Raw genomic sequence first — 27,845 nt, 5'->3', positions numbered from 1 at the left:
TCTTGGTGTGACAAGTAATGTTTTTATTGAAACGTAGCTACTTTGGAATTATATCCCAAGCCTCTAAGTCTTGTTTAGATCTTCTGCTTTGGCTTGGCTGCTGTGATGTACTCAAGGAGGAAAGTGGACAGCTGCCTCGTTAGCCCCAGCTGAGGTAGGAAAGTAGATTCTGGCTTGGCTGCTGTGGGCATCAGTGGTAAACACCCTTCATTTTTGTTGGCCTAAGGTGAGTGTACCAGCTCCCCAGCAGGTCTCTGCTGCTCCTGTGTGATGGCCATGCACAGCAGGGTGGACCTGATTACCACTGGCTGGTGGTGTATGTAATTCCTGGCTTTCTACCAGTACTCTACTCCAACTCCAGCTTCAACCGGGGCTTTGGGTTGCTTCCAGGCAAAGATAAAGATCTAGGCTCCTTCCTTGGCCTGTGCTGGTGTGAGTAGAAATAGGACTACCATTTTGTTTTGTTTCTGTTGAGTTTGGCCATAGTAGAGCGATTGCTGCCTGTAAGACCTGGTTTGCTAGGCTTGTTTCCTAGGCCTTTCACTGGGACTTTTTCAGGTCTGTGCCTGTCGGTGTTTTTGGGTTCCAAGTCAAGTCTGGATATATGAGGTAGACAATAAAACCCAGAAAAGGAGGCATTCTTATTGTGCTGCTCCTTGGTTCCGAGGTTCCATAGCCAGCCTTCATTTTCTTCCTACTTCAAAATCTCTCTCCGTTTATCTTGATGTGGTCCCCAAGGATCATGTCTGTCTGGGTGTGCTTCACTGGGTGGAGAGGGGAGGATACTTAACTCCATCTTTCCAGAAGGTCACATCTTGAGTTAAGTTCTATATGTGGTATAAGGTAAAGATTAAGGATCTCTCCTGGCCCCTGGGCCTTGCTGAATCTCCAATTGCCTCATTACCGTTTGTTAAAAAAGGACTGACCCCTTTCTATTAAATTACCTTGGCACTTGTGTTGAAAGTCAATTGGTAGATGATACCGAATTTCAGAAAAAATTTCTGGAATTACATTTTTAATGATTAGTTGTGTCACATTGTTTTGTTGTTGCATATTAGACATTCTAGTTCTCCCTGGGTTTGCCTGCTGCCTGCATAGCTTTCTGACCTTTTTAAAGCTCATTCCTTATTTGATATTTGTTCTCGTGATACACTTTAGTCCATCTTTCCCACTTGCAGTACTTTCGGCCCCCGTTCCCCTGGGGACTCCCTGCAATTTCTAAATTTATTGTTTAGTTTGATTGTTTTTCTCACTTTCTCTCCTGAATTTGGTGAGCTGTCATCTCATCTCCCCTGGGACTGTTAGGTCTGTGGCCCTCTTTCTCATTGGCGATTGGCTTGTGCACTGTCTTCATCATTTCGTGTTTGAGAGCTGTTTTAACTGTCTCCCTCTTTACAGGTGTGTGGATGTAATATTTTCATTAAATAGTTTCCGTTTTCTTATTATAGGAGCCGTTCAGGTTGGGGACTGTTTCAGATAAGGATACAGTAAGGGCAGCCCTCAATGTGCTGGTTTTCTTTCTTTCCTCGCAGTTGCATTTGGTTCTGTGGAGCACGTGTTAGCCGTGTGGGGCAGTGGGTTTGCTTTCTAGTTCAACGGGCTCCCTTTCTGTTGATGCAGTGGAATGTAGCATCTTTGTCAGGATTGGGGTGGGGCTCTTCATTCTTCCAGCACTCAGTGTACCAAACGCCTCTGTTGTGCCCTTGACCTCAGCCCCCGAAACCACCAGCTACAGTGGCTCGCTCCCTCTTTGTGGTGTTCCTTGTCTTCAGTAGCAGGGTCCAGGTGGCTTCCTTTAGGCCCAGGCACTTACCAAGTCCCCTGCTTTTAAGTTCCCAGGTGCAGTGGTCTGATTCACCTGGCCTCAGACCTGTTCTTACTATTATTTGTTAAGGATGGCACCTCTCTTCTAGGGCAGGCATCAAGTGATGTCCGAATCTCACGTCACCAGGACTCTAATACAGCCTCCTTCCCCCTGGTCTCTGCCTGCTTCTTCAGTTCTCAGTATATCTTCCCATTTCCTGTTAGAGTCCAGACTAGATTGTTGCCTAGACAATGCTAGTCTGCTTCGCGTCTCCCCACCCCCACTAGGAACATTCCTGCCCCGAATTCCCTGCCTCCCTGTGCCTCCATGAACCTGAAGACAGCCTAACTTGGTGAAGTCTCCCGCTCCTCTGAGACTTACAGAAAGGAACCCTGACTCTGCTGCGTGGGCCTGGACTCCTTTGCAGCCCCTGCCATGGCAGCCGTTACTCTGGGCAACAGGGCCTGACCTCTGCTCAGGCCCCACCTTGCTGCTGTTCTTCTGTCTGCATGCTCATGGCGTTCATAAAGTTTAAGAACGAAGCTCTTACCCAAATGGCACTCATCCTCAGTTCTTCCCTTGAGTTCAAACCAAGACCATTCACTTCTGTGTCCAAGTTCATAGTTTTTTTTTGGTTTTGTTTTGTTTGTTTTTAGATCTCCTCTATGCGAGAGATGTCAGGTAGGGACAACTTTGTTCTCTTTCCTTATTGACCATACAGCTTGTGAAGGGCGCAGGGAGAAATGGAAGTGAGGAGGCTGCCACGTCTGTGCAGAGTAGTCTCCTGCTCCTCAGCCGGATTTATTTTATGTGTAAACAGTGCTCTCCCACTGACCTACACCTCCAGAATTCTTTACCTTTTCTTTTGAGATAGGGTCCGAGGCCTTTCCAAGTGGCCTGGGCTGGCGTTGACCACTCTTGAACTTGGGATTCTCCTTTTTCAATCTCCTGATATGTGTGACTTCAGGCCTGGGTCACCAGCAGCCCTGTCTGTATTCCTGATGTCCCTCCCTCCATCCTTCTGAGCCCTTTCTTTCTCTAAAGGCCTCTTTGCTTAAGTCACTGTCGTTGTCTTCCCCGCCATCTTTGCTCTGTGTTAGTTACTGCTCTTACCAGCTCCCCTTTTCTCCTTTCTTTTCTTCTCTGCCTTGTAATGTCCCTTTTCCACATTTCCTTTTGATGTCCTCCTCTTATGATATTTGGGCTTTTCTACTTTGTGCATTTTAAGCTTCAGATTTCACTCTTCAGGATTCTTTTGATTATATATACAAGCTTTTGAAGCTTGCTTTTGTTTTAAGTCTGCCTTTCAAGTTTCATTGTTCCTCATCTGATTCATCAGTGTGGTTTGAATTTCCAAACAGCAGAGCTTCCTCTCAGGGGTGCCCAACCTGTGGCAGTGGCTTAAGATAGCAACGAACATGGCCCAACTAGAAACTGTAAACTGTACTTAGATCAAGACGAGGCTTCTGTGGGGAGGGGGACCCAGCCGACAGTTCTGGGCTGTGAACTGTAGAGGGTGTGTTGCATTAGCAGAGGATTGGACACTCCTGAACGCCTCTACCTGGTATTTTATTCCTTCTTAGCTTTCATAACTTCTGTATTTCAGATCGTGTTTTGGGTTTCTTCCCTCCCCTTTCTGCCTGAAGAACACATTTCCTAACTTTTTTTAATGGAGTTTGACAGTGGGACTTTCTCTGGATAACCTGTATTCCGGCATTGTTGTGAAAAGTGGTTTTCCTTTGTATGAAATTCTATCTGCTGGTGCTTTTCTCTTCCTATTGGGACTGTTATTCCATTGTCCTCTGCCTCCTGTTCTGTTCAGAAGCCAGTTGTTAATTCAAATTATTGTTCCTTTGTATAGCTCTCTCATTTATCTATGGTTGCTAAAATAAAACCCTTTTTATTTTGGAAAATTGAAATGTATGAAAAGTAGAGACAGGCATAATGAACCCCCATGTTCCGTTCCTCGCCCTTAGCGCTGCTCTCTCTGCAGTCTCGTTCCAGTTGCTTCTTATTTTCTTCTGTATCGTGTTCAGAATAATCACGCCAGTAGGCATCACAATTAGGGGTTTAAAATAATCATAGTAGCTTTATTGCACTGAATGCTGATAGTAATTCTTTTATTTTGCTCATTATACATTCCAAGTTCAAGTCATAAAGTTGTCTCAGAAATAACTTTTTATGTGGTTTTCTTTGTATCGTTATCCAGACAAGATTCATTCATTGAATTTTTTTTTTAAAGTCTGTCTAAACTTTTACCCTACTAAGCATCTCTCTTGTCTCCCTTGTTTATCCGCTGGGTGGAACTCCCCATAAGCGGGAGCTGGCTGATTGTGTCATGTGGTACCTGTCTCTGCCTGCACCACACTCTGCTGACTGATGGGGGTAGACTGGGCTTCCGGACCACAGTTCCTCTGAAACTGTCTTGTTGGCAACTGTGTTGTGTTTTAGGAGGTTTGGTAGCCTTCTTGGCCTCTACCCGGTAGATGCCATTGCTATTCTGTGAGAATCAAAGGATGTCGTTAGACATCCGATATCTCCGTGTCTAGAGACCTGATGGTGAAAAAACCTCCATTGATGATGGCCTGGCCCAGGGTGGCGTCATACCTCCCGTCTCCTTGGGTGTTGTAAGAACGCAACGGTGGGAAAGACTTAGCCCTTCCTTGTAAAATTCCCCATTAGCCTTTCCCCATAGCGCCAATGACAAGGATGAGTTACTTGACGTGCGATTTCAGTAAGGGTCACGGATTTCTTTATATCTCCTGTATTTATCATTGAGACTTTCACTGGGGGGAGGGTAAGATCATTGCCCATGAACTACTTGGTTACCTTGAAATATGTTTTGTGTTTGTGCTGAGAAAGAGTGTGCTTTTTTGTGTTCACTTATAAAATCTCAAAGTAACAATTCAGGATCTTAGCAACTAATCCAAATCAATGAGAAACATTATTTTGAAATTTTAGATTTTAGTGTATTTGATGTGAGGTGAGGTTTTTGATATTCCTGTTACTTTTGGTGTTTCAAGTTTTCCCATTTTGGCCCAGGGAGTCCCTTTACATTGGGCTTTTGCCCTTCTCACACAGAGGACATTTTTACAGATTCCTCACTCCTATGTAGCATATTCTAAGGGCCATTTTGTACGTCTCTCTCAGAAAACCATGTATTGAATACTGCTGCTATGGTCAGATTCCCCTTCCCTTCCTCAGGAAGCGCTGGCTGCTAAGAACTGAGAATGTCTGGGTGCTCCCCTCCCTGGGGCAGCCCTGGGCCAGCCAAGGAGTCCTGCATATTGTGCGCACTAAACCCTGTGGCTGCAGGCCAGGATGACCTCAGGGTTACTTGAGAGCCCAGAATGCTTTTGCTGGACTCATCTGAAATTGCACCCCCGCTTGGTCCCTCTACATCTCTGTCCATTTTCACTTCCTTCTGGTTGCTTCCCTGGACCCTCACGCTGACGCCACAGTGATAAATCATGACCTGTGGTCTTTTCTATTGAGTCAGTCAGTCTCAGGCATGTTCTCCAGATCCTTCTGTGGCGCTGGGAATGGAATCTTGGGCCTCATGCGTGTTAGACAAACTCTGCCTCTGAGCTGTACCCCAAACCTGTGCTGGTTTCTTTCATAGCTGTTAGACTTTAGTGTTTAGTGTTGTTGTTGTTTGTTTGTTTGTTTGTTGTATGTTTTGAGAAACATGTCACAAGTATGCAGTCCTTACAGTTCAAACATATTATAAGATTTATTTCTGACTTCTTTAGTTTTGTATTCTCATTTCTTTTATCCTGAAAATTTTGTCTTTTTACTTTATTTTTTTCCAGAATGGTATTTTTTTTTGTTTTTGCTTTCTATCTTTTTAAAAATTTCTCTCTCTCTCTCTCTGTATTTGGGTATAGGTGTGTGTGTGTGTGTGTGTGTGTGTGTGTGTGTGTGTGTGTACCTGAGGGTCAGTGTCCTTGGACGCCAGAAGAGGACGTTGTATACCCCTGGACTAGAGTTCCAGGCAGTTATGAGCCACCTGATGTGAGTGCTGGAAACTGAACCTGGGTCCTCTTTCTTAGCTGCCGAGTCACTCTCCAGGCTAAAGATAGTGGTCACCCAAGGAACGATGAGAGTGGAGAAACAGTCTTCTCCAGGGAAGAGCTCACCAACTGGTTAGCCGATGCCAGGTGGTCAGCCCGAAAACACACATACATAACATCTTATAGACCGAGCAGGTTAAGAATGTGGTTGTATATACGTTTCCATATATGCTGTAATAACAGTTAATGAAAAAGATCATAGATTTGAAAGAGAGCAATGAGGGGCATCACGGCAGGGTCTGGAGGGGAAAAGATTAGGGAGAAATGATGTAATTACATTATAATCTCCAAAATAAAAGAAAATTTCTATTTACTAATCTTTTGTTCCTTTATAAAAATTTAGGCAGTTTTAATCTGGTGACCATGTTAAGCCACAGAAGTGCAAATAAATGCTCTCCTTACTCATAGGAGTGTTTCTTTGGACTAAACTGCAGGATTTGTAAACACGTGTTTACACACATACACACACTTTTCGAGATAGAATCTCACCACGCTGGTCTCTAATTCTCCCTGCAGCGTGGCTGTCTCAGCTGAGGTGTAAGGAACAAGCCTAACATGTCTGAGCCTACTTCTGTCTCTGAGCACGAGGACAGACATACATCACCCTGCCTGGTCATTGTCATTGTCTCACTTTTGATTGGTGGGCTCTTTAAAGTCCATGACACAGTTACCAAATGTGAAATTTTTATTTTAACCTTTTTGATTGTTACTATGATTTCTAATTTAACTGTGCCATGATTAGGATATTGACCTGTGAAGCACGATTAGTAAAAACTCAGAGAGTGAAATTGGGGTTCAGTCTGAAGATCCAAAAAAACAAAACAGCCAGCCACTGGCTCTTACTTTGACCTCAGTCTGAAATGGCGATCCTGCCTCCAGGAATCTCAGAATGAGACTGTGACTGAGAGCTGTCTCCTTCTGTTTTATAATCCTCTCTATTTCTGGGATTAAAGGCCAGTTTCTATAGCAACTAGTGTGGCTCCTGGGATTAAAGGTGTGTGTTATCATTACTTTGTCTGTAAGTCTGACCAGTGGGACTGTTTTACTCTCAGATCTTCAGGCAAGCTTTATTAAAATACAATTGAAATGCCCCTACAGACCTGTATGATAATTTCTCTTGAGGTTCGTTGATAATTCATTCTCCGAAAGTGTAGCTCTTGGTTCTTTATATCTTAAGCTATTTTTTTGTAAGCACGTGAGCATCAAGCAGTGGCCTGTATCCCGTTTTACTCAATTTCCTTATCATTGCTAGTCAGCGTTTTTCAGGATCTCTTAAAATAGAAGTTGTCATTGTTTATCTATAGAGACAATACTTAGATTTTCCAGTTTATTGGCATATTGCTTTTTTGCTGTAACATGATTTATGTTTTCCTGAAAATTCAACAGGCCCCTTGGAAAGGGGTGTCCATATAACTGCAAAGAACAGGAATGAAACAAGAATAGTCTATAAATTACTGCAGCTTTCTTCTTCACAGCGTTCGCACCCAGAGTGGAGACCAGTTAGAACTCCTATAGCTGGGGCTCCTGCAGGCTGCAGGACTGGATTGGGGGGGATGACTTACTGCCAAGGGAGCCTGGTCTCCTCTGTACCCCGGGACATCTGTCTGTGCCGCAGAGATGCCGATGGCTTTACTGTCTCCTTAGGGCTCTTCCCTCTGGACTCAGACACCATTGTCTTTAAACTCAGTCTCTCCACCCTTGTCTCTTTGAAACAGTAGTTTCTGCTGGAATTTCGTTGCTGAGTGTGGCAAATGGGAATTGGTCTCAGAGAACATATGGATGAACACGTGGGCTCTTGTTTCTTCCTTCCAGAGAAGTCTGCTCTCATCCCTTACGGCACCGATCGTGGTTTCTTCAGACAGACTGCACCTGTGTTTCCTCAGCTGTCACAGGGCCTGGGGGCGGCAGTGAACAAGTTCTAGAGTTTTATTGCTTGAAATTTTTTTGAGAAGATTCACTTTTTATTTCTCAGATTTTATATTTGTCATCTTAAAAAAAAAAAAAAAACTCTAAATCTGAAGTCATTGGCGGTGCCAGTGGATTGACTGCCGTTTATACCCTCTTGGTTGTGGTGGCCTTGTTTCCTGTGTGTGCATTGGCATTTCTTTTTCCTTTCTTTTTATTTAAAGTGTGATTATTGTTCACCTTCCCTTTCTCTCCTGCAGTGTGAGGTCTTTACCTCCTACAAAGGACTCACTGGCTCCTCACTTTGATTCTCTCTAAGTCAGCATCTAACCAATGCTGTGCCAGATGAATAGGAAAACGGGCTTAAATTATTTTAAAACTCTCTTAGCTTATAGAGATTCTGTGTCCCAAACACAGTTAGTTTTCGTCAGGAGGACTTACATGTCCCCTCCCCAGCAGCCCAGTCTTGCTCGGGGTAGCCGCTTCTGGAAGGTGATTTGAGGAAGGAGGCCGTTTCTGCCTTGTCTTACAGTGAGTGCCATGCTTGGAGATCCCATTTCAGTGCCCCTGGTCATTTCCCCACACAGCCATTCCTTGGGTCAGTCTAGATTTGGGCCTGGAGGAAGGAAAACCACCTGAGTGGTAGCCAGAACATAGCTCTTGGAGTCTGGCTCTCTTCCCGCCCCACCCACTCTGCAGCTGACTGTTCTGCCGAGCGTCCTCTTTTTCAGTATATCGACTTGTTCGTAACAAGTCTTGTTTAAATACCCGGCTTTCAAGATTGGATTTGCATAGCCTGTGGAAGCTCTCATCCTGACCCTTTCTCTTGGTTTGCTCCCTCCGAACCCTGTCATGGACCCCTCCTTGCTCTCTTTCAATTTCATGGCCTCTTTTCACTTTGTCACTAATCGTTCTTACGCGCATGTATGTATGCTTTTGTAATTTTTCCATGATTTTGTTATGGCAAATTTTCTCAGTAGTAGTTCCATCCAGGCTCTGGTGTCTTTATTTCATTTCTTTCTAGTAATTTAGTTCTTCGACTCCAGATTGGTTCTTTTCCTCGTTTACTTCCTCTTGGCTTTGCTGTATTTCTCAGGGAGGAGATAAAGGCACAACGTTAAAATACTTCTTTCTTTAAAAGTATGTGCTCATTATGGAAGCATTTTCTAAATGTTAAAAGTGAAAAAATAGTTGTTGCCAGAAGCTACTCATGCCGGGTCTCCTTGTTCTGTGTCCCTGTGTGGTGCCTCTGCGGCGACAGGGCTCCTGTGGTACAGCCAGCACGGTGCTCTTGGCTCCCCTCGGACCTCACTAGATCATACACCTCTGTGTCCTTTAAACGTACATGCTTTCCGTATCCTCCATGTATTTTTGTACCTTACCTGTGTTTGCACAGTTTATAATTTTCACTATTAAAGAACTGAACAGATTCTCTCTACCCCCGGAGATAATGTCATATGACTTAGAATGTTGGAGGGTTAGTAAGTATTGCCAGTTACTTCTCAGAAGACGATGAAACTTACATCTTCGGCAGGAAAATTTGATGGTGCTTCTTTCAGTGCGTTTGCTTTAGAGCACTTGCAGATGGGTGGTTCTGGAGCCAAGCCCTGCTGCTTTGCTCTAGCTGTTCTCCCCTGTGTGTCAGTGGCCAGTGGTCAGGGAGAAGCTGGATTCTTTGGTCTCCACGGTGGGCTTTGGCATGAGCACCTCCGCTTTTGTTGCTCTTTAATGTCGTCTTTGGTTTTATGGGTAGTCTTTAAAAGGCTAAAACGAATTCGGCAGTGGGAGGTGGCTCAAGCCACTGCATTGTCTCCTTTGATGTCTCTGAGGTCTTAGCCACCCTGCTATCCACAAGAATTGGAACAGTGTATTATTATAGCTAAAAATGAAGAACTGAGAGAAATATAGCTTACCTGAAAAGGATGGCGCTCTGGGCCGTTATAACCTAAGGGAGCTGAGTTTATGGGCACAAAGATGGTGGGTGCTGAGAGAGCAGAGGAGGGGACAGTAGAGAGGGAGCGGGATGAGTGGAAGTCTGGGAGGAGCCCGAAGAGCTGGGTCAACAAGTGGGGTGGCTGGCAAAACCTCTGTTCTCCAGAGCCCTTCTAGAGAAACCCCAGGTCAAGTGGTGCTAGACCTGGATGATGGGGCTCAGGGGTACTGCCAGGTGTATGGGTTCCCAGAAGTTCCCTGCCTCACTGCCCAGAGATCTGCCAGGCAGAAGGAAGGGCTCCCTAGGCTCTGGGAGGCGCTGGTGTCCATATCAGGGGAGTGGTACCACCATGGCGTCTCTCACATGGCAGTGTAGGAGGTGAGCGAGCAGGGCCTGCTCAGATGTGTCCAGTCATCCTCTCTCTCTCGTTTGGAGGTGGATCATGTTCTGCTCAGTAAAGCATTGATCTTAGCCAAATATCCTTCCTTGCCTGGGGATATGGTAGCCCACCTTACTTGTCCATGGTCTGGAGCTGGGAGAGACCCATGTGTCATGGCTTTACGTGTGGATATCCCTTAACTTTGAGGCCCTGTGTCCCTGTAGGTGGTAATGTGGACCTGGAAGGCCAAGCAGAGGGCAAGAAGGAGGCAGAGGCTGACGATGTGCTAAGAAGAGGCCCCCGGCCCATCGTTCCCTACAGCTCCATGTTCTGTCTCAGCCCCACCAACCTGTGAGTCTCCTCAGTGCCCACGGCCTGGGTTTGTCCTGCCTGTGTCTCTGCCGTGAGTGTGCGAGCAGCTAGCCAGTGTGTATGGGTTATGCGCCCCGGAGAGACTGATTCTATACATTATTGAACATCTTTGTCTTTGTTCTATAGATGAAGATACAGAAGCACAAAGTTTCGTGCCCTGTATAGACACACAGCCACATAGTCTTGGTGGTGGGGGGCTGGGTCAGATGCCAGTTCCTCTCAGAGCCCTGCACCAACCTTCTTCTCTGCCGCAACCTTCTTCTCTGCCGTTGTGTTCATTGCCTCACACAGGGCCCTGTTTCTACGAGGCACACAGCTCGTTCCATTCCCCCTCCTCTGTTGCCATCGTACGTTCCTTCCCACGGTGGTCAGGACTTTTCATCCACTCACCATTTCGGTACTTTGTTAACCTAAACATTTACATGCAGACGGCATTGTATGTGCTGAAATTCAGTGATGATGAAGACAGGCAAGCTTGACTGTGTTTAAAGTGTGTGGTCTGGTGGGAAGGACAACCAAGATGACTGTCTTAAGATACGGGACAGTGACTAGCACAAGAAAGAAACAAGCGGAAGTGGTGACTTGGGCTTCTGGTATCACTACAACTAGCGGAGTGGTCAGGTCGGGGCCTCAGAGGGAAGAATGCAGCAAACACTTGAGGAAGGGGAGGAAGAACTCTCTGGGTAGAAGGGGGAGGTCAAAGCCCTACAAAGGCCAGCTGGCCAGAGTGGGGAGGGTGGGGAAGAGGTCAGAAGGCAGAAGAGCAACTGTCACTGCTCAGCTGCCTCTGCCCTCAGCTCTCCACACAGCTCTGCTCCTCTGTGCTCCCTTTCTTTCCCCACCCTTGGTGTTTTCACTCAGCACCCGCTTACTGGGTGCTTACTCGGCCAGGCTCGCGGTAACAGAGACATCCCTTTCCCCTGCCTCCTTGGAATGGCTGCGTTGGTGAGGCTGAGAGATGTAAGATGAGAAGGTTCTGATGTTCTGGAGCAGGCGGGAGAAGGCTGATGGAGTTTTCCTGGAGGGAGTGAGGGCTCAGTGGAACATGAAGGGTGTCTTGAAGGATGTGCTCGGATGAAGTGGAGAGGACATTTACGATGGCCCAGAAGTCGAAGGCAGCTAGTTGGAGGGATGTAAAGAGAAGCTCTCGCCTCTGGCTGCCTTGTAGAGGGTTGGGCACAGTGGGACTGGTCTACTGCAGCTCAATGCTGCCCACTGGTGGACGGATATGGTAAGGAGACAAGGGCCAGATGATGAAGTGTGGCTTTGTAGTGAGAGTAGAGGCATGGAAGTGAAGTGGGGGCGGGGGAGGGGGGCAGGAATTTCAGATGCAGAATATGGCGATGGATTAAAGATGGATGGAAGGGAGGGACCGAGGCTCTGTGAGCTTCCGTTTGCTGACAAAAGTCTGGGAAATCAGTGAGACCAGAAGTGTTTGGGGGAGTCTGGCTGAGCTCTGGGGCTCTATTCTGTGTGCTGGATCACACAGACGTAGGACATCTGGGGCAGCTCATGGGCAGGTGAGCTGGGAGCACGGCTGAACAGAGGAGCTGCAGCTATGAGCTGGACGGCTGAGTTAGAAGAAGAGAGGGCTTGATGGAGGAGTAAAGGGCTAGCAGGCTGCCTGGGACGTGGGAAGAGTAGCTCTGTAGGACGGGCAAAGGGTTACGGAGGAAGAGGGGAGAAGTGAGTGCCTGAGAAGGCAGGCTTTTGACAGCAGATGTCCCTGGAGACGTTAGCTGGAGAAGGGACCTGGAGGGGTTGATGGCAGGGGTAGACTTGTGGAGCCTGTTGGGGCGCTGGTGATAGTAGGAGAGATTCTTTCTTGTCTGCCACATGGGTTCAGTCATTGCGACCTGACCGGGTGGCTGCTTCACTACATGACAGCTGAGAGGCTCTGGCTTCTTGATCTGTGCACTGCTCAGCAGGGACTGCTCACTGGAGTGGAGCTTCCTGTAACCAGGGACTTGGCTTCCTCATTTGATGCACAGGAATGTTGAGAACCAGACACAGATCCTGGTCAGCTGACATGGGCGGCAAGTACACAGTGGTGGCTTGTGCTTCTCACAGACTCAGGCACTCTAGGCCAGCAGTGGCCAGCTTGCTGCCCCGTTGGTCCAGGCAGGTGACAGTGGCCCACTGCCTGCTGCCCAGCTCATGTACTAAAGAGCTCTCTTCACGGATCACCTCCTCTACGCCACCCCTCTGTTGACATGTCTGTGAAGGGCCGGGTGGTTCCTATCCTCTGCCCTGGGGCTGCAGACAGAATACGACTGGGTGGAGGCAGCTGTGCTTCACAGGCATCAGGTCTGGCCTCGACCTGGGATTTGCTGATCCCTGACCTGAACTGCCTTTTCAGGAAACCCAGTCACAGTCACCTGGCTGTGGGCTCTTCACCACAGAAATGAGGGGCAAAGCTCCATTCTGATGCTGCCTTGCTCTCCTGGTAGCCAGTGAGCCCTTCTTGTGGGAGAGGTTGGCATACTCGGGTCTTGGCCTATGGTGACCTGAACCTTGTCCTCATAGGCTCCGTCGCTTCTGCCATTACATTGTGACCATGCGGTACTTCGAGATGGTAATTCTTGTGGTCATTGCCCTGAGCAGCATTGCCCTGGCTGCTGAGGATCCTGTGCGGACCGATTCTTCCAGGAACAATGTGAGTCACAACTACTGGAACACTGCGGGGCGCCGCCACACATATTCCCAAGGTCCACGGGATGGGGTGGAGCTGGTGTCCTATTTTCCCTCAGACAACCTTCTTCCCTCTGGGGGTATTAGAACCAAAGATCTGGAAAAGCCTGTCTCCTTTAGCCCTTGTCTTGGTAACATGCCAGAGTTGGCAGGGCAGCCACCAAAGGATCCTTTCCAGAGGGATGTCCTGACACTGTTGCCAACTGGTTCTGCTCAAAGACCTGGGGGGAAGCTGGGATCCTGCCAGTGATCCTGGCTCCAGATCCAGGCCTGCCTAAACTAATCCTACCTTTGGTTCTAGGCTTTAAAATACATGGATTACATCTTTACAGGCGTCTTCACCTTTGAAATGGTCATAAAGGTGAGATGTAGTGACCCCTGCAGCTTCCATGGGGGCATGTAATGTGTGCTCCCGGGCATGTGTTCAGTCGGTCAGTGTGCATGTGTGCATGAAGTATTTTGATGACTAAAAGCCTACAAGCCACAGGGTCCCCAGTGTCATGCTGTCCCATGGGATACTGCTAGGGTACTTTGGTTCTGGTGTTCCTGACTTCTGAGCATGGGGACTTTGGGCTTTACTAAAAGTGTGTGTGTGTGTGTGTGTGTGTGTGTGTGTGTGTGTGTGCTTAGCCTCCTGTCCAGGGTTGCCACATAGCCACAAAGAAGGAGCCGTATGACAAGGCACAGAATAAAGACCTTAGAGAGAGCTAGTTGGAGCGCTGTTGGATGCTGCAGACTCAGTTTCTATAGGATCTAGAGATGTCCTGATAGGCTGAGAGCCTGCCATGTCATTGCAGCTCCTGCTCTCTTTACAAGGGGCCCCGTGTCTCTGTCTGGCATACACAGGTGTTCCTTCAGTGCAGTGAACTACACACATGTGCACAAGCATCAATGCAGCTAAAGGCACATGTGTCCCGCAAGCTCTTAGTCGGTTCAGCGAGACTGTGCGCAGCACACTTACAAATGGTTCTTATTCCTTCTGCTGCTCGTGCACCCACAGGTTGTGAGGAAGGGGCAGGCCCACTCTGCACATAAGGATGTTGAAAAGCAAAGATTGTGGTATTTGCCAGAAGTCCCTGTAGCAGAAATGGCTCGGATCAGCTTGTTATTTTCTCCCGAGTTTAACTTTCAAGTCTGGGCTGTGTGAGTTCTCGAAGGAGCATGTCTGTTGCTAGAGAGGTAGGGGACGATGAGGCAGACTTCTTACCACAGCGGAGCTCCAGCAAAGCTTGGAACGTAGACAGGACTCAAGACAGGTATAGCCTGTCTAGGGACACTGAAGTCAAGGCCCTATTGAAGCCATTTAAGAGTGTGAGCCAGGGATGGGAGAGAACGGCTCAGCAATTAAGAGCACTGACTGTTCTTCCAGAGGACGTGGGGTCAATTTCCAGCACCCACATGGCAGCTCACAACCATCTGTAACTCCAAGATCTGACACCCTCTCGCAGACATACATGCAGGCAAAACATCAATGCACATAAAATAAAAATAAATTATTAAAAAAAAGTGTGACCTGTTTGTGTCCCCTCTCCAAGAGTGTATGTGGAGTGTGTCTGAGCTACACCGATGTCGTAGTGTACACAGTATGTAGTGTGGTCTGAACCATGTTCCTGTTCTCAGAAGTGTGTCCCTCCAGGGCTGGGGCCTGCCTCTGCCTCTCTCTTCCTTATGGACTGTACTCTAATGTCAGCTTATCCCCTTAAGATGATAGACTTGGGACTGCTGCTGCACCCTGGAGCCTACTTCCGGGACCTGTGGAATATTCTGGACTTCATTGTCGTCAGCGGAGCCCTAGTGGCATTTGCTTTCTCGTAAGTAAACCATGCATCGCCTCTGGATCCGGTGGGTGTAGGCAGTGAGACGTGAGGTGGCGTGAGGGTGCTCTACAGCTGCTCGAGCCTAGCCGCCCTGCCTTCTCCCCAGAGACCTGTGGATTGGGGGCACCTGCCTTGCTCCTTTGGAGCCTGCTTATCCACCCTGAGGTGTGCCCGATTGAGGGTTGGTGTGTTTCTGCCCCAGCTGGTAGATATCTTTGTTGGGATAGGAGATTATTCTCTCTGGTTCCTGTGTTACTCTCCCTTAGCTTGGTGATAGTTGGGACTAGACCCTCCGTAGAGAACCTAGTTCAGGCCGGACATAAGGTGCAAGAGGGGAAATGGTGGAACAAAATTTAGAGGCAAGAATGACCCAAGGGGAGGGTCTCTGTTTCTCTGGCCTTGTGGGGGCCAGTGGAGGACTGTGTTCCACTCCCTTAACACTGACTCTGCTCTCTCTGTCTTCTTGTTGCTGGACTCTGGTAGGAGCTTCATGGGGTAATGCCTCCCCTTCCCTCCATACTGCCTAACATCATGGCACGCCTCTGGCCTCTGGCCCATCCATCATGGCCTCATTCCTGCTCATCCACCGTCACCCTGTTTAGGCTGCATGCTACTTACTAGGAGCCATCCCCAGGCTACCATTCCTGCCATGCCTCTGGGGACCGGTTGGGGGCTGGGCTGGGCTAGGCATGGTCAGCCCTTGGTAGGGAGGGCCTGTGTGAGCAGGGTATCTCATGAGAATGTGAGAGCCTGTGGCACTGGCCTCGAGAACAGTGAGGGTGGAAGATGCCAGTAGTAACCACAGCCCATGATGCCAGACATCCTGAAGTGCTTTTCCAAATGGTTACTCTCAGGAAATGCAGCTCTGTGTTTCCTTCCCTCTATACAACCCCCTTCCCAGTACCTCCCAGTGTCTCCTCCAGGAGTCTTAATAGACTCTCTGTCTATGACAAAGGAAATGAACATTTCGCTAGAATATTAACAAGGACTCTGGAGAACTCCAGGCTGAGTGTCAGAGAGGCTTCAGGGGTAGCAGAAAAAGAATGGGACTCAGCCTGTGATCTCTGAACAAACAGAGACGGGAAGACTTGAGTCCAGAGAGTGGCTCCAGTCGACAGTTCCTAGAAGTCCCCCTCTTCCTCTGCCACCCACCCTTGGCTGGTCTATGTCCTGTTACAGACAGAGTGAGGTGGGTTAAAGTGGGTGTTGGAAGTGTTGGGCCACAGAAGGGCAGGTTTTGTTGTTTTGTGTAACCAAGCCAGCCCAGGATAACCTCGTACTTACAAGCCTTATTTCTGAGCTTCAAGGACAATTTGATCTGATTCCAAGATGTTGGGCTGAGAAAAGGGAAGTATGGGGACCATGTGTCTCCTTTCCTGTGAAGAAGGCCTGGGAGATACAGCTGCTTTCTGTTTTCCTAGAGTTTTGCTCGAGCCCAAGGAAAGCCGTTTGGGGCAGACCCAGCCACACTTGTAGGCCAGGCTCAGGGTTCTGAGTGGCAGTGATGTCTGAGCTGGCTAGGATAGGGCTCCCTGTATGCAGGAACTCTTCCCAACCTTGCAAGTCTTGCAAGCCTGGACCCTGACTGCAAATTCTTGCCATCCCCAACCTCCAACAGGTTGGGACAGCGTTTGCATCTGCTCTGGTTTCCAGGATGGTTCTTTTCTAAAGATTTATGTATTTACTTTATGTATATGAGTGCTCTATCTGCATGTACGCTTTTATGCCAGAACAAGGGCACCAGACCCCATTATAGATGGTTGTGAGCCACCAGGTGGTGCTGGGAATTGAACTCAGAACCTCTGGAAGGCAGTCAGTGCCCTTAACCACTGAGGCCTGAGGGTTCTTTTGTAATCCTAGATTTTTGAGCTTGTCGCTAGTACCTGGAGTTTTGCCTAACTTTCTGACTTTCCCACCTGAGCGGTCCTGTCTGCTATTTTCTTGGTCATCCTGGTATCTGGCTGCTTCTCTGGGTCTGTTTTTCTCTTTTCTCCTCCCTACCTCTCCTCCCCCTCAGTTGTCCCCTCTTCTCTTTCCTCCTCTCCCCTCCTCTATCTCTTTCCTTTCTCCTCTTTCTATCTCACCTCTCCAGTATCTGGCCTTGCTACCCCATGCTTCCCTTTTGGTCACTTGAGGGGTGTTCTGCAGCTGATGACAGTCAGGTGGCACCCCCCAAGTTCTAGTGTAATAGGCAGGCTCACAGACCTCCACTCCTCTGGTTTGGAGGTGTCTGTCAGGAACTCTGCACAGGTGGAAGTAGCCATTGCAGACAAGAGCTTGGGCTCTTTCCTCTAGAGAAATTCGCTCTCCCTGTGCGCTAGCTGTGTTGCTCTGGTTCGGTACTGGCCGTAGCCCACCCACTGTTCTCAGGCCGCCGTGGGAAGAGTTCTCCCCCGCTAAGTCCTCTGCCTGGAGCCTGAGACAGATTGCACAGGGCCTTATTAGACCGAGCAGACTGGGTAAGAGCTGGACTCAAGCCAGCTCTCTGCCTGTCAGCATCAGCAACTTCTCCCTTCTAGAGGATCCAAAGGGAAAGACATCAATACCATCAAGTCCCTGAGAGTTCTGCGTGTCCTGCGGCCCCTCAAGACCATCAAACGGCTGCCTAAGCTCAAGGTTGGAGTCTGGAGTTGGGGCTGAGGGAATGTGCTGTGTGTGTGTGTGGGCCAGTGTAGGGGTGGGTGCACGTGTCTTCACAGACTGCTCACCTGTGTGAGGGGACAGTCCTAACAGAGGACCCCCTTCCTTAGCCTCCAGCATCAGGTGGGACACTGCGGCAGGACAGGGAAGAACAGAGGACCAGGGGCATAGGGGCCAGGAGTCAGGGATTCCAGAAAGTAGCTGCTGGGCTCAGCTGCCCAGGGCGGGTGCAGCTGAGTTTCCAGATGGAGGAAGCGCAGTGTAAACGTAATCTAATAACTACTGAGCCTGAGTCAAGAACAAAATGCTTTCTGCGCTTTCGCTCCTCGAATGCTTCAAAGTGCAGGCAGTCAGTTTTCACTGCCGCAGCTCGGCCATGAGAACCTCAGAGACCCTGGTCAAAGTCTAAGTTTCAGGGAGGTGGTTTGGTTCTTGTGTACCAAGTGATCTGTGAGGAAGTGAACCAGAGAGGGTCTCAGGGAGTCCCTGGGCAGTCTTAGAAGAATGCTGGGCACCGGCATTTGGAGTATGCTAGCCAGTGTCTCCAGGGTAACCTGAGAGGAAGGTCAGCCCTGGGAGCGGGGTGAGGATCCTGAGTCACATCTAGATCCCGGACACATTCAAATCTCTGCAGCATGGTCCTCAGGGACACAGTCCCTTGTCTGTGGCTTTAGTCGTCCCCCATATCAATGCTGTTGCTGAATAGGAGCAAAGCAGGGGCAGCGCACAGGTTAGTACGTGTTCTCTGAACGGGCCTGGTCCCTTCTGGCTCCTTCCTATGGTCTGGCTCCAGCCTATTGCAAGGCCATTTTCCCTGGGTGTACAGGTGGCTGGCCTGGAACCTCTAGCTCACTGGATAAAGCCAGAATAATGTGCCCTTCCTGAGAGAGAGAGAGAGAGAGAGAGAGAGAGAGAGAGAGAGAGAGAGAGAGAACTGTTAAGGCAGCTCGCAGTAGTGCCTTCTGTGGCCATGGGTTAGAGGGTCTTAAGTGGTTCTTCAATACTTCTGGGAGTCTGGACCTCAGGAGTGCTGAGGTTCTGAGCCTGTAACTGTCCTGTTCCTTCTTTCGATCCCCTCCATACCCGTTCCTACCTGCCCCCATCTCCTGCCCTCTCTCAGTGCCCTAGCCTCTCCCTACGACCACACTCATCTTCACTTTGCTTCTCCCCTGCGGACTCACTCCTCGGCCGTGCCCTGTTCTCTCCCGCCGCAGGCTGTGTTTGACTGTGTGGTGAACTCCCTGAAGAACGTCCTGAACATCTTGATTGTCTACATGCTCTTCATGTTCATCTTTGCCGTCATCGCCGTGCAGCTCTTCAAGGGGAAGTTTTTTTACTGCACTGACGAATCCAAGGAACTGGAGAGGGACTGCAGGTAAACTGAGGCTTAACCGATGTGGAGATTCGTCCGTCGTGCGAGCGCCTCGTTCCTTGTTAGGGCTTAACGTCAGTTCTGTGATATGCCACGTTTTACTATTGAGTCACTTGTTGCCTGGCGTTTGGGTTGTTTCTACATCCTGGCTATTGCAGATAGCGCTGCCGTCAACATTTTTGCACAAGTTGTTTTTTCTTTTCTTTCTTTTTTTGGTAGAGGTTTGTTTTAATTTCTCTTGGATGTATAGCTAGAAGCATACATCTTAGGTAATATGGTAACTGTTTTGCTGTTGGAGGGATGCCAGGTTGTATTCAAAGTGGCTGAGCCATTCTGCATTTCTACCAAGAGTTCTGATTTCCCTAGATCTTTAACAACACTTGTTCTTTTCATTGCTTTTATCTATTTTAATGTTTTTGCTCTGTTTATTTGTGTGTGTGTGTGTGTGTGTAAGGTGGGGGCACTGCACACTAGTCACAGCGTGTGCCATCAGAGGCCACTTCCTTCTGCCACCACGTAGGCCCCAGGGATTGAACTGAGGTGGGCAGGCTTCGCAGCAAGCACCTTTGCCTGCTGAGCCCTCTTGCCAGCCCTGTTTGCTTTTCTGTGCTCACACTGATCCTAGCAGGAATGAAGTGATTCCTCAATGTGGTTTTGATTTGCTTTTTTCTGATAATTGGTGATATTGAGCATTTTTCATGTAATAGTTGGTCTTTTTATGACTTCTTCAAGGAAAATGTCTGTTCAGATATTTGATCCATTTTAAAAATTAGGTTGTCTCTTAGCCAGGCAGTGGTGGTGCATGCCTTTAATTCCAGCACACTCAGGAGGCAGAAGCAGGCAGTTCTCCATGAGTTCAAGGCCAGTCTGGTCTATAAGAGCTAGTTCCAGGACAGGCTCCAAAGCTATAGAGAATCCCTGTCTCAAAAAAAGAAGAAATAAAGTCTCCTTGGTATGAATTTTATTTGTACTTTACATGTTCTAAATACAAGTTTTCTGACTGATCAAATATTAACAATATTTCTCTGATTATTTAGATTATCTTTTTTACTTTGTTTTTCTCTCTCTTAACCCTCTTGAACTCATGACCTTCCTGCCTCAGCTTCCTGAAGGCTGAAATTGAAGGCATGCGCCATTACACCAAGAGAACTCTTATTTTAAAAATGACCTATTGTGTTCACTTTGGGGTGGGGCATGGGCCATAATATCCATGTGGTGGCCAGGACGACTTGTGAAGTGAGTCTCCCACCACCCATGTCTTAGGGATTGAACTCAGGTTATTAGACCCCAACTCTGGGATGCTGACTCCTCAGGAGGGTCGCCCCATGGAACCACTCACCAGTCCAGTTGATGCAAAGCAAGAGGAATTTATTCTCGTTTTTCTCAAATGGGCTCCTCAGCCAGGTGAGGGAGAGAAGCCTGATTAGCTATTACAGGCTACTTTTAAAGGCAAAAACCACTTATTCAGGGAGAGGATACAGTGGGTTGTTTGTCAAACGCAGGGATTGGCTCATTTTAAGGGCATTTACTATGGTTGGTTATGTCAAAGGCGAGACAGGCGTTTGCCGGGTCAGGCGAAGGACAGGGAAGCACTTGCAGGCTGTTGGAAAACACCTAATGTTCTAGTAAACAGGCAGGATGGGGTCACGACTAGTTCACAAAAACATGTTTTCTCTAGTTCGCAAAAACATGTTTTCTTCAAGGTCATTACTTTGGGCAGCTCTTACTTTATCCCCTAACCCAGCCCACCAGTCCTCGCCTACTTTCTTATGGGTGTTTTTTGAAACAAGAAAAGTTTTTAATTTTGCTGAGATCCAATTTACCTTTCCCTTTGCTTTTCTTGTTCACAAGTTTGGTAATCTCGCGAAGAATCCATCCCCAAATACAAGGTCATGAATATTTGTTATGTGTTTTCTTCAAAGAATTTTATAGATGTGATACCTACATTTACATTTTGATCCAGTTTTTTCACTCTTAATAAAAGTTTATTATAAAAATCTTCGAACAGTGAACTCAACCCATTCCAAGTCTATCTATCTCAGTGATCAATATTTGGTAATGAGGGTGAATATGCAGCGGGGTACAGGAAGTCTGTCCGTCTCAGCGATCAATATTTGGTAATGAGGGTGAATATGCAGCGGGGTACAGGAAGTCTGTCCGTCTCAGCGATCAATATTTGGTAATGAGGGTGAATATGCAGTGGGGTACAGGAAGTGGGGCCACATGTAGGATGACTGGAAATGTGTTTGTCTCACGTTATCATTGGGAGATCGCTCTTTCCACATGGAATGGTCTGTTGGTTTTCAGAAACCACTTGACTGTAGATCCATGGGTGCATCTACACTGAGCAGCTTTAATTTTTGTCTGTGTTCTTGTTTTCAGGGGTCAGTATTTGGATTACGAGAAGGAAGAAGTAGAAGCTCAGCCGAGGCAGTGGAAGAAATACGACTTCCACTATGACAATGTGCTCTGGGCCCTGTTGACGCTGTTCACGGTGTCCACAGGAGAGGGCTGGCCCATGTGAGTGCTAGTTTGGCAAAAACGGGTAGGCTGAGGCAGAGTCTGCTTGGTTTACCTGCTTCTGACCTGTAATGAGGCCAGGTGTGGTATAGATAAGAGCCCTGTCCTCTAGAGCAGAACCAGGTTTCATTCCTAAGATGTAAATATGCACCATCCCTGGGTTTCTGTGAAGTGCGGACTTGTGCCCTGTCCTTGACATACAAACAACCTTATCCCTGGGTACACGTGTGAGCCCTATCCATAAGGTGTGGTCCTAAGTCCTAACCTGAGATGCAGACCTGCTTCTTGTCCCTGAAGTGCACATCTGGATCCCCATCCCTGAGGTACAGAGATAAATTCTGCTCTTGAAGTGCAGACCTGAGCCCCAAGCCAGATGTGCAGATCCAGGCGCCCTGGAAGCTCTCCTGAAGTCTGCTCTCCCCTTACCTAGGGTGCTGAAACACTCTGTGGACGCCACCTATGAGGAGCAGGGGCCAAGCCCCGGGTTCCGGATGGAGCTTTCCATCTTCTATGTGGTCTACTTTGTGGTCTTCCCTTTTTTCTTTGTCAACATCTTTGTGGCCTTGATCATTATCACCTTCCAGGAGCAGGGGGACAAGGTGATGTCTGAATGCAGCCTGGAGAAGAACGAGGTAGGTAGAAGTCGTGGAATCCCGGGACGGGGGCATATGGGCAAGATCACCAGGCTTCCTTCTCTGTGTGTCTGCCCTGTGGCTGGCATAGGTAGGACCTCTTTCTTCTGCAAACAGAGGCTATGCTGGGTCAATTGGGCCTACTTGGAGGAAGCCTAGCTGCCTATACTTCCTTCTCCTATCTGGGCTCCCTGAAAGGGCGTGGTGAGAACGTTCCAGGTGTAGTGGGCGATGCTTTGAGTTCACGGTATTCCCTTCTCTGCCTGCAGAGGGCTTGCATTGACTTTGCCATCAGCGCCAAACCCCTGACACGATACATGCCCCAAAACAAGCAGTCGTTCCAGTATAAGACGTGGACGTTCGTGGTCTCTCCACCCTTCGAGTACTTCATTATGGCCATGATCGCCCTCAACACGGTGGTGCTGATGATGAAGGTAAGTAAGGCCCACCATACTTGCCAGGGGCCGTTGTGTGTTAGACTTCTTTTTATAGGGAGACATCATATATACATACACACGTATACACACATAGACCCTCACAGATACAAATAGACAGACAATACTACTCACCCCAGATAGGGAACCTATAACAGATCAAGGAACAGTTCTACCAAAGTTCAACTAGGTGAACCAAAGAATTTTTATTGGGGTTACTTACAGAAGAAGGGACAGGGCAGATGTGGCTGTATCACCAAAATAAAAAACTAAAAAAACAAACAAAAACAAAAAACAAACCAAAACCCCCAGCATAGATGACGACTCACAGACGCTATAACGGAAGAGCTATCTGCACAACTCGCAGGCAACTCAGCATATCTGAGAATCTCCTCTCTGCAATGAGACTGGTCAGAGTTCCCCCCCTTCCCCCCTGGCATCTTTCTGTCTTACAATCCTGGAGAAGGACCCTCGTGGCTCTTGCAAATTTCAGCTTTCCCAGACCTAGGAAGTCTGTCTGCAGGAGATGTCTGAATTAGGAGACAACTGTTATACAGCCTGGGTGTGTGTCTTATTTTGAGGCCCAGTGGAGGATCCCCTTCTTGCTGGCACGTGTTGGAACTGAGTGACCTTATGTCCTGGCCATCGCATGGTGCCCTGGGATCCTGTTCTCTTATTTGTAGCTGAGGCAGTGAGAAGGTTCTAGAAGAACTGGAAAGAGCAAGAAGGGGTGACCCAGGTATGGGCAGACGTAGATGACAGGAAGTTATATTGGCTCCATTCGGGGTATTGGGGTTGGTGCATCTTGGCCGTCAGCCCTTATTTCTCTGGGCAGTTCTATGACGCACCTTACGAGTACGAGCTGATGCTGAAATGCCTGAACATTGTCTTCACATCCATGTTCTCCATGGAGTGCATATTGAAGATCATCGCCTTTGGGGTTCTGGTATGTGCCTCTAGGATTCTTTCCCTTTATTTGTGTGACCTTTGAAACACGTGTGATACTGTGGGAGTCCCAAGGAAGAGCTGCTTTGTTCCCAATTGCTTAAGTCTTGTCCCGCCTTGGGTTAGGAGGCCTGCAAGTCTGAGATTCTTCTTTCTGGACTAATAGCTCTCAGATGTACAATTACCCAGCTGGGAGTATTTGCATGCTTACTGTGACATCTGCTGGTTGTTGGCCTTAGGTTAAGCATCTACCGCCCCCCCCCCAACTCTCCCAGCCCTTTCTTGATCAGGGACCACAGCCTGCAGGTCCTTGCCGGATAAACCTTTACCACTAGCCACTGCTGTCTTCTCTCTCTAGAACTACTTCAGAGATGCCTGGAACGTCTTCGACTTTGTCACTGTGTTGGGAAGTATTACTGATATTTTAGTAACAGAGATTGTGGTAAGTAGCATTTCCTGTCCCCCATCCAGGGTTCAAAGTGGCTTTCTTCTGGAGGGTTGTCCCCGAGGTGTGTCCCCAGGTCCCACTGGAACTGAGTTCTGGGACAGGTCGCTGCTACTGCTGTTCTCCAGAGACGGGGCTAGATGGTTGGGTATTGAGGCAGCAGTTGCTCTTCTTGGATAAGAATGTAGTTCTGGGGTTAGAGAGTTAATTCAGCAGTTAAGAGTACTGTCTACTCTCAGGAAGGACCTGGGTTCAATTCCCAGCACCCACATAGAGGTTCACAACCATCTGTAACATCAATTCCAGGAGATCTGACATCCTCTTCTGACTCCCTTGGACCAGGCATGCATGTGGTACACAGTCATCATGAAGACAAAACGTACATACACACAAAACAAATAGATCTTTTTTTTTAAAGTGGTTCTTAGAGGTCTTTCAGGTTGGTAGCCTAAGAATTTCCTGGAGCTCCATGGTAACCAAGAAGACAGGAATCTTAAGATGTATGTGATTGTGTATATGTCTTTGTGTATGTGTTTGAATGTGTGTGAGTGTGTGTTGGATGTAATTAACAACCTGGTATCAAGAATATATAAGCCAAACCCAGTAAGAATTTGTAACCCAACAAGAATTTATATTTTTAAGTCCCTCCTTCTCTATTTAGAGATACTCTTATTAAACATATATGGATAATCTCCAAAAATTGTCCACTATCAGGGTGTAGACAGATTTCAAAGAATTGGAATCATAAAGCAATATTTTTAGTGTGACACATTAAATTGGAACCAGAAAATCTCATCTATAGGAGCAGCTGCTGAAATGAATATTCATGCAAAAGTTACTTCTTAGAAAGAAAAAGTCAGTAGGGACTAGGAAATAGCTATGGTAGGAGAAGGTAAGAAATGCTGTATCCTGAGCCAAGTTTGAAGGGAGGACCTTTGAGATGCAGCAAGCCCCCATCAGAGTTGTTTCTGCAGGGAGAGAAACTACAGGATCTTTCGTCTGAACCACACGGGCAGAGGGCTGTCCCGGGTCGGTCTGCAGCCCCTAACAGCTCCCTAAGTGCACATGTGGAGGTGAAGTGGGCTCTGGCTACAGCTGTTGTTGAGCTAAGGGACACCGCTGGTGCCATTGTCACAGGGACATATTTTCAGACAACACTTTCTGCTTCCCTGGGATACAGACCGGAGGTCTCTGGTGTGTCAGTTCAAGTGACCTGGTGTCATCTTTCTGTCTCTCTACTCACTTCTAGAGTCCCAGAAAAACGGCCAAGCCTCTGCTGCTCTGGTTTCTGGCCTGGTGGGGCATTCCATATCCTTACCCTGTTGTTTGCCGTCCACTTGTCTGTCTCTGGTCAGTGACAGTCCAGTCACAGTTAAGGCCAGCCATGACATCGGAGCTCCAGGTTCCAGTGGCCTCTCTCTTGTCCACCATGTAGCAGCAGCTCTGCCCTCTGGAATAGTTAGAGTCAGGTACACTGACCGACGTGGAAACTCATGCACAGCAATGCTGGCTTTCTGAGGAAGTCCCCTTTTAATCATGTGACTGCCATAGCTTTGTGTAATTTCCCCAGCCTTTGGAACAGGACCCAAAGATTCGTTGATCCCAATGTCAGGAAGATGGGCACAGTCCACGCTGGGTCCCTGGAGGGCTGGTGAGCGCTCCAGTACCCCGAGGCACCAGCTCACCTTGATGTTAGCACTCCATCTTCATAAAGCACATGTCCAGGGCTTTGGCTACTGTTTCACTGCTTTGTTTGTTTCTTTCTCTGGGTGTTGTGTTTGTGCCCCAGTAGATCGTCTTGTGACCACTGTCTTCTATGTACCTCCTTTGCTTGCCCTGAGTTGATGTTCTATGAACTCTGCTGGTCAGTCTGATGCTGACCCTGTCAGAAACAAACAACAGCAACAGCAAAACAAAGTAAGGAGGGTGAAACCTAAAGGTTGACCTTTGACCTCCATGTGAATATACACTTATGTGCCTACAAGCCCATACACACATGAATACTTACACACATGAAACCCCATGCAATGTGGTTAGCGTATGTACAAGATCGAGCCATGAAACATTTCGTCAGGGACCCTGAGGGAATATTGGCAGGTAACTCTTGCTGGGAAAGGGGTACCATTTTCTTTAGTGGTGTAGCCACTGCCAAGTATCCCATGCTCTAGTAAATAACCCTTTATCTATGGTCATGCAATCACGATATCTTCTTACACAGAAGCTCCATGTTGAGAATGCATTTGAACACATCCAAAGAACCAAGGGTACTCTCGGATACCCTCAAAGAGTCTGTTGTCCAGTGCATGGAGTCATAGGTCATTTGATGGCCTCTTACGTGCAAAACTAACCAGAAAAAAAAAAAAGAAAAAGAAAAACTTTGAGATAGGAATAATTTGTTCTAAAAATGTAGGAAAATCAGCTATCTCTGGAAGAAGGCCCTTCAGGTTTAACTTCGGCTCATCATACTGCATAGGGGATAGCAGGAGGTGGAGCTAAGCATCCTGGGCAGGGAGTATGATGCTTTCTGTCAAAATGTGACTGGGGCTTCTATTTTGAGTAAGCAGTCTTAGGAGGGATTGTTTAAGTCCTGCCTCTAGCTCCTTGTTGGGAACGAGGCACAGAAAAGCCCAGAAGCAAGTAGCTGTCTCTGTTGGGATCTCTCAGAAACAGAGTCTATTCCAGAGTTTGGTGCTAGGTTTTCATTTGGAAGTTGATGTTGGGAATACTGGGAAGCAGTGAAGTGGGGGGCAGAGTGGCCGCCCACAAGGTATCTACTACTAGAAGTTCCCCTATAGGGAGTTCGGGGTGAGTGTGAGGCATACCTGCCATTCTGGTAAGTGACAAGGAGGGAGTCTTTATCAACTACTGTTAGTTATTAGCCGAAGGCTTTTAGGGGAGAGGCCAGGGAACCCCCACCTTTTGGGATGGGCATAGGAAAGCCCTCAGGAAAGAAGTGAATACAGTATTGGGTTCTGGCCCCGAGACACTGAGGTCTGTGGGACATGTTTACCGTAGAACTTTCCTGCTGAGAGTTGGGCTGTGGAACTGTGAGATGACGTGTGTGTGACAAACGACTGAATTCTAACCTGAGCAAGGGATGAACCAGATATGGCCGTGAAAGATGCAAACGTGACGTGGAATCTGTGGTGTGAGCGCTAGAAAAATGGGTTGCAGTGAATAGAACTGGGAATGGGGCTTGGGTGGTGTGGCTGTAGATGTGAGTACTCCAGGACCAGGTCTGTTGTGGAAGTCTGGACATGTGGATGGAGCTGGGTATCTTAGGTTTGTGTCTCCTGGTAGACTTCCTTGAAGTATTGTCCAGTAAGGTGTTGGGCAATAGCCCTGGAGCTCAGTGAAGGAAACCAGGCCACCTACATGAAATTTGTGGTAGTGAGTATATACAATGTGTTAGCTGTCAAAGGCTGAATGAGGTCAATAAGGGATGAGTGATTGGGCCCTGGGACGTTCCAGCCTGTAGTGACCTAGGAGGTGAGCAGGAGCCCTTGCTGCAGAAGTGGGTTCTGGAAGGTTCTAAGCACCTTCTATGAGTGAGAAAAACACAAGATGGGGACATGAGCAGAAGGTACGACTGGGCAGCTTACAAATTAGAAAACATAAATGGCCAGGTAGCACAGGAGAAGGCGGTCAGCCGTACCTATCTGTACTCAGAGAAGCCCGGACTGAAATGACATTGAGTTGCCATTTTATACCGCCTGGTCTGTCTGATGCCTAGAGCTGACAGGCTGTAGGCCATCCAGACCTCACACTACTGTCAGCTGCTCTATCCCATATGGAAATGTTCTTATAGAAGCTAAAAAGTCGGTAGCGTGCACATCTTCAGCTTGGCTCTTCACGTGGGTGCCATAGCAGCACAGAGATGTCT

General features: G+C 47.9%; 1 protein-coding gene across 7 annotated transcripts in view; it reads left to right on the top strand.

Moving 5' to 3' along the window:
* Cacna1b (calcium voltage-gated channel subunit alpha1 B) overlaps nt 1-27,845 on the top strand; it is a 158,809-nt gene that overhangs the window by 95,343 nt on the left and 35,621 nt on the right. For all 7 annotated transcript variants that reach the window (XM_050139968.1, XM_050139969.1, XM_050139967.1 and 4 more), the window contains 11 exons: nt 10,319-10,445; nt 12,993-13,122; nt 13,459-13,518; nt 14,862-14,968; nt 17,494-17,590; nt 18,829-18,989; nt 21,369-21,506; nt 21,937-22,138; nt 22,408-22,572; nt 23,408-23,518; nt 23,876-23,959. In XM_050139968.1, coding sequence (XP_049995925.1) covers nt 10,319-10,445; nt 12,993-13,122; nt 13,459-13,518; nt 14,862-14,968; nt 17,494-17,590; nt 18,829-18,989; nt 21,369-21,506; nt 21,937-22,138; nt 22,408-22,572; nt 23,408-23,518; nt 23,876-23,959 — 1,382 coding nt within the window. The remainder of the gene's footprint in view (nt 1-10,318; nt 10,446-12,992; nt 13,123-13,458; nt 13,519-14,861; nt 14,969-17,493; nt 17,591-18,828; nt 18,990-21,368; nt 21,507-21,936; nt 22,139-22,407; nt 22,573-23,407; nt 23,519-23,875; nt 23,960-27,845) is intronic.

This window comes from Alexandromys fortis, unplaced genomic scaffold (assembly GCF_014885135.2).
Source record: "Alexandromys fortis isolate MF-2015 unplaced genomic scaffold, M_Fortis_MF-2015_v1.1 scaffold_33, whole genome shotgun sequence".
Classification (NCBI taxonomy): Eukaryota; Metazoa; Chordata; class Mammalia; order Rodentia; family Cricetidae; genus Alexandromys; species Alexandromys fortis.
This window is presented reverse-complemented; position numbering and strand designations above follow the sequence as displayed.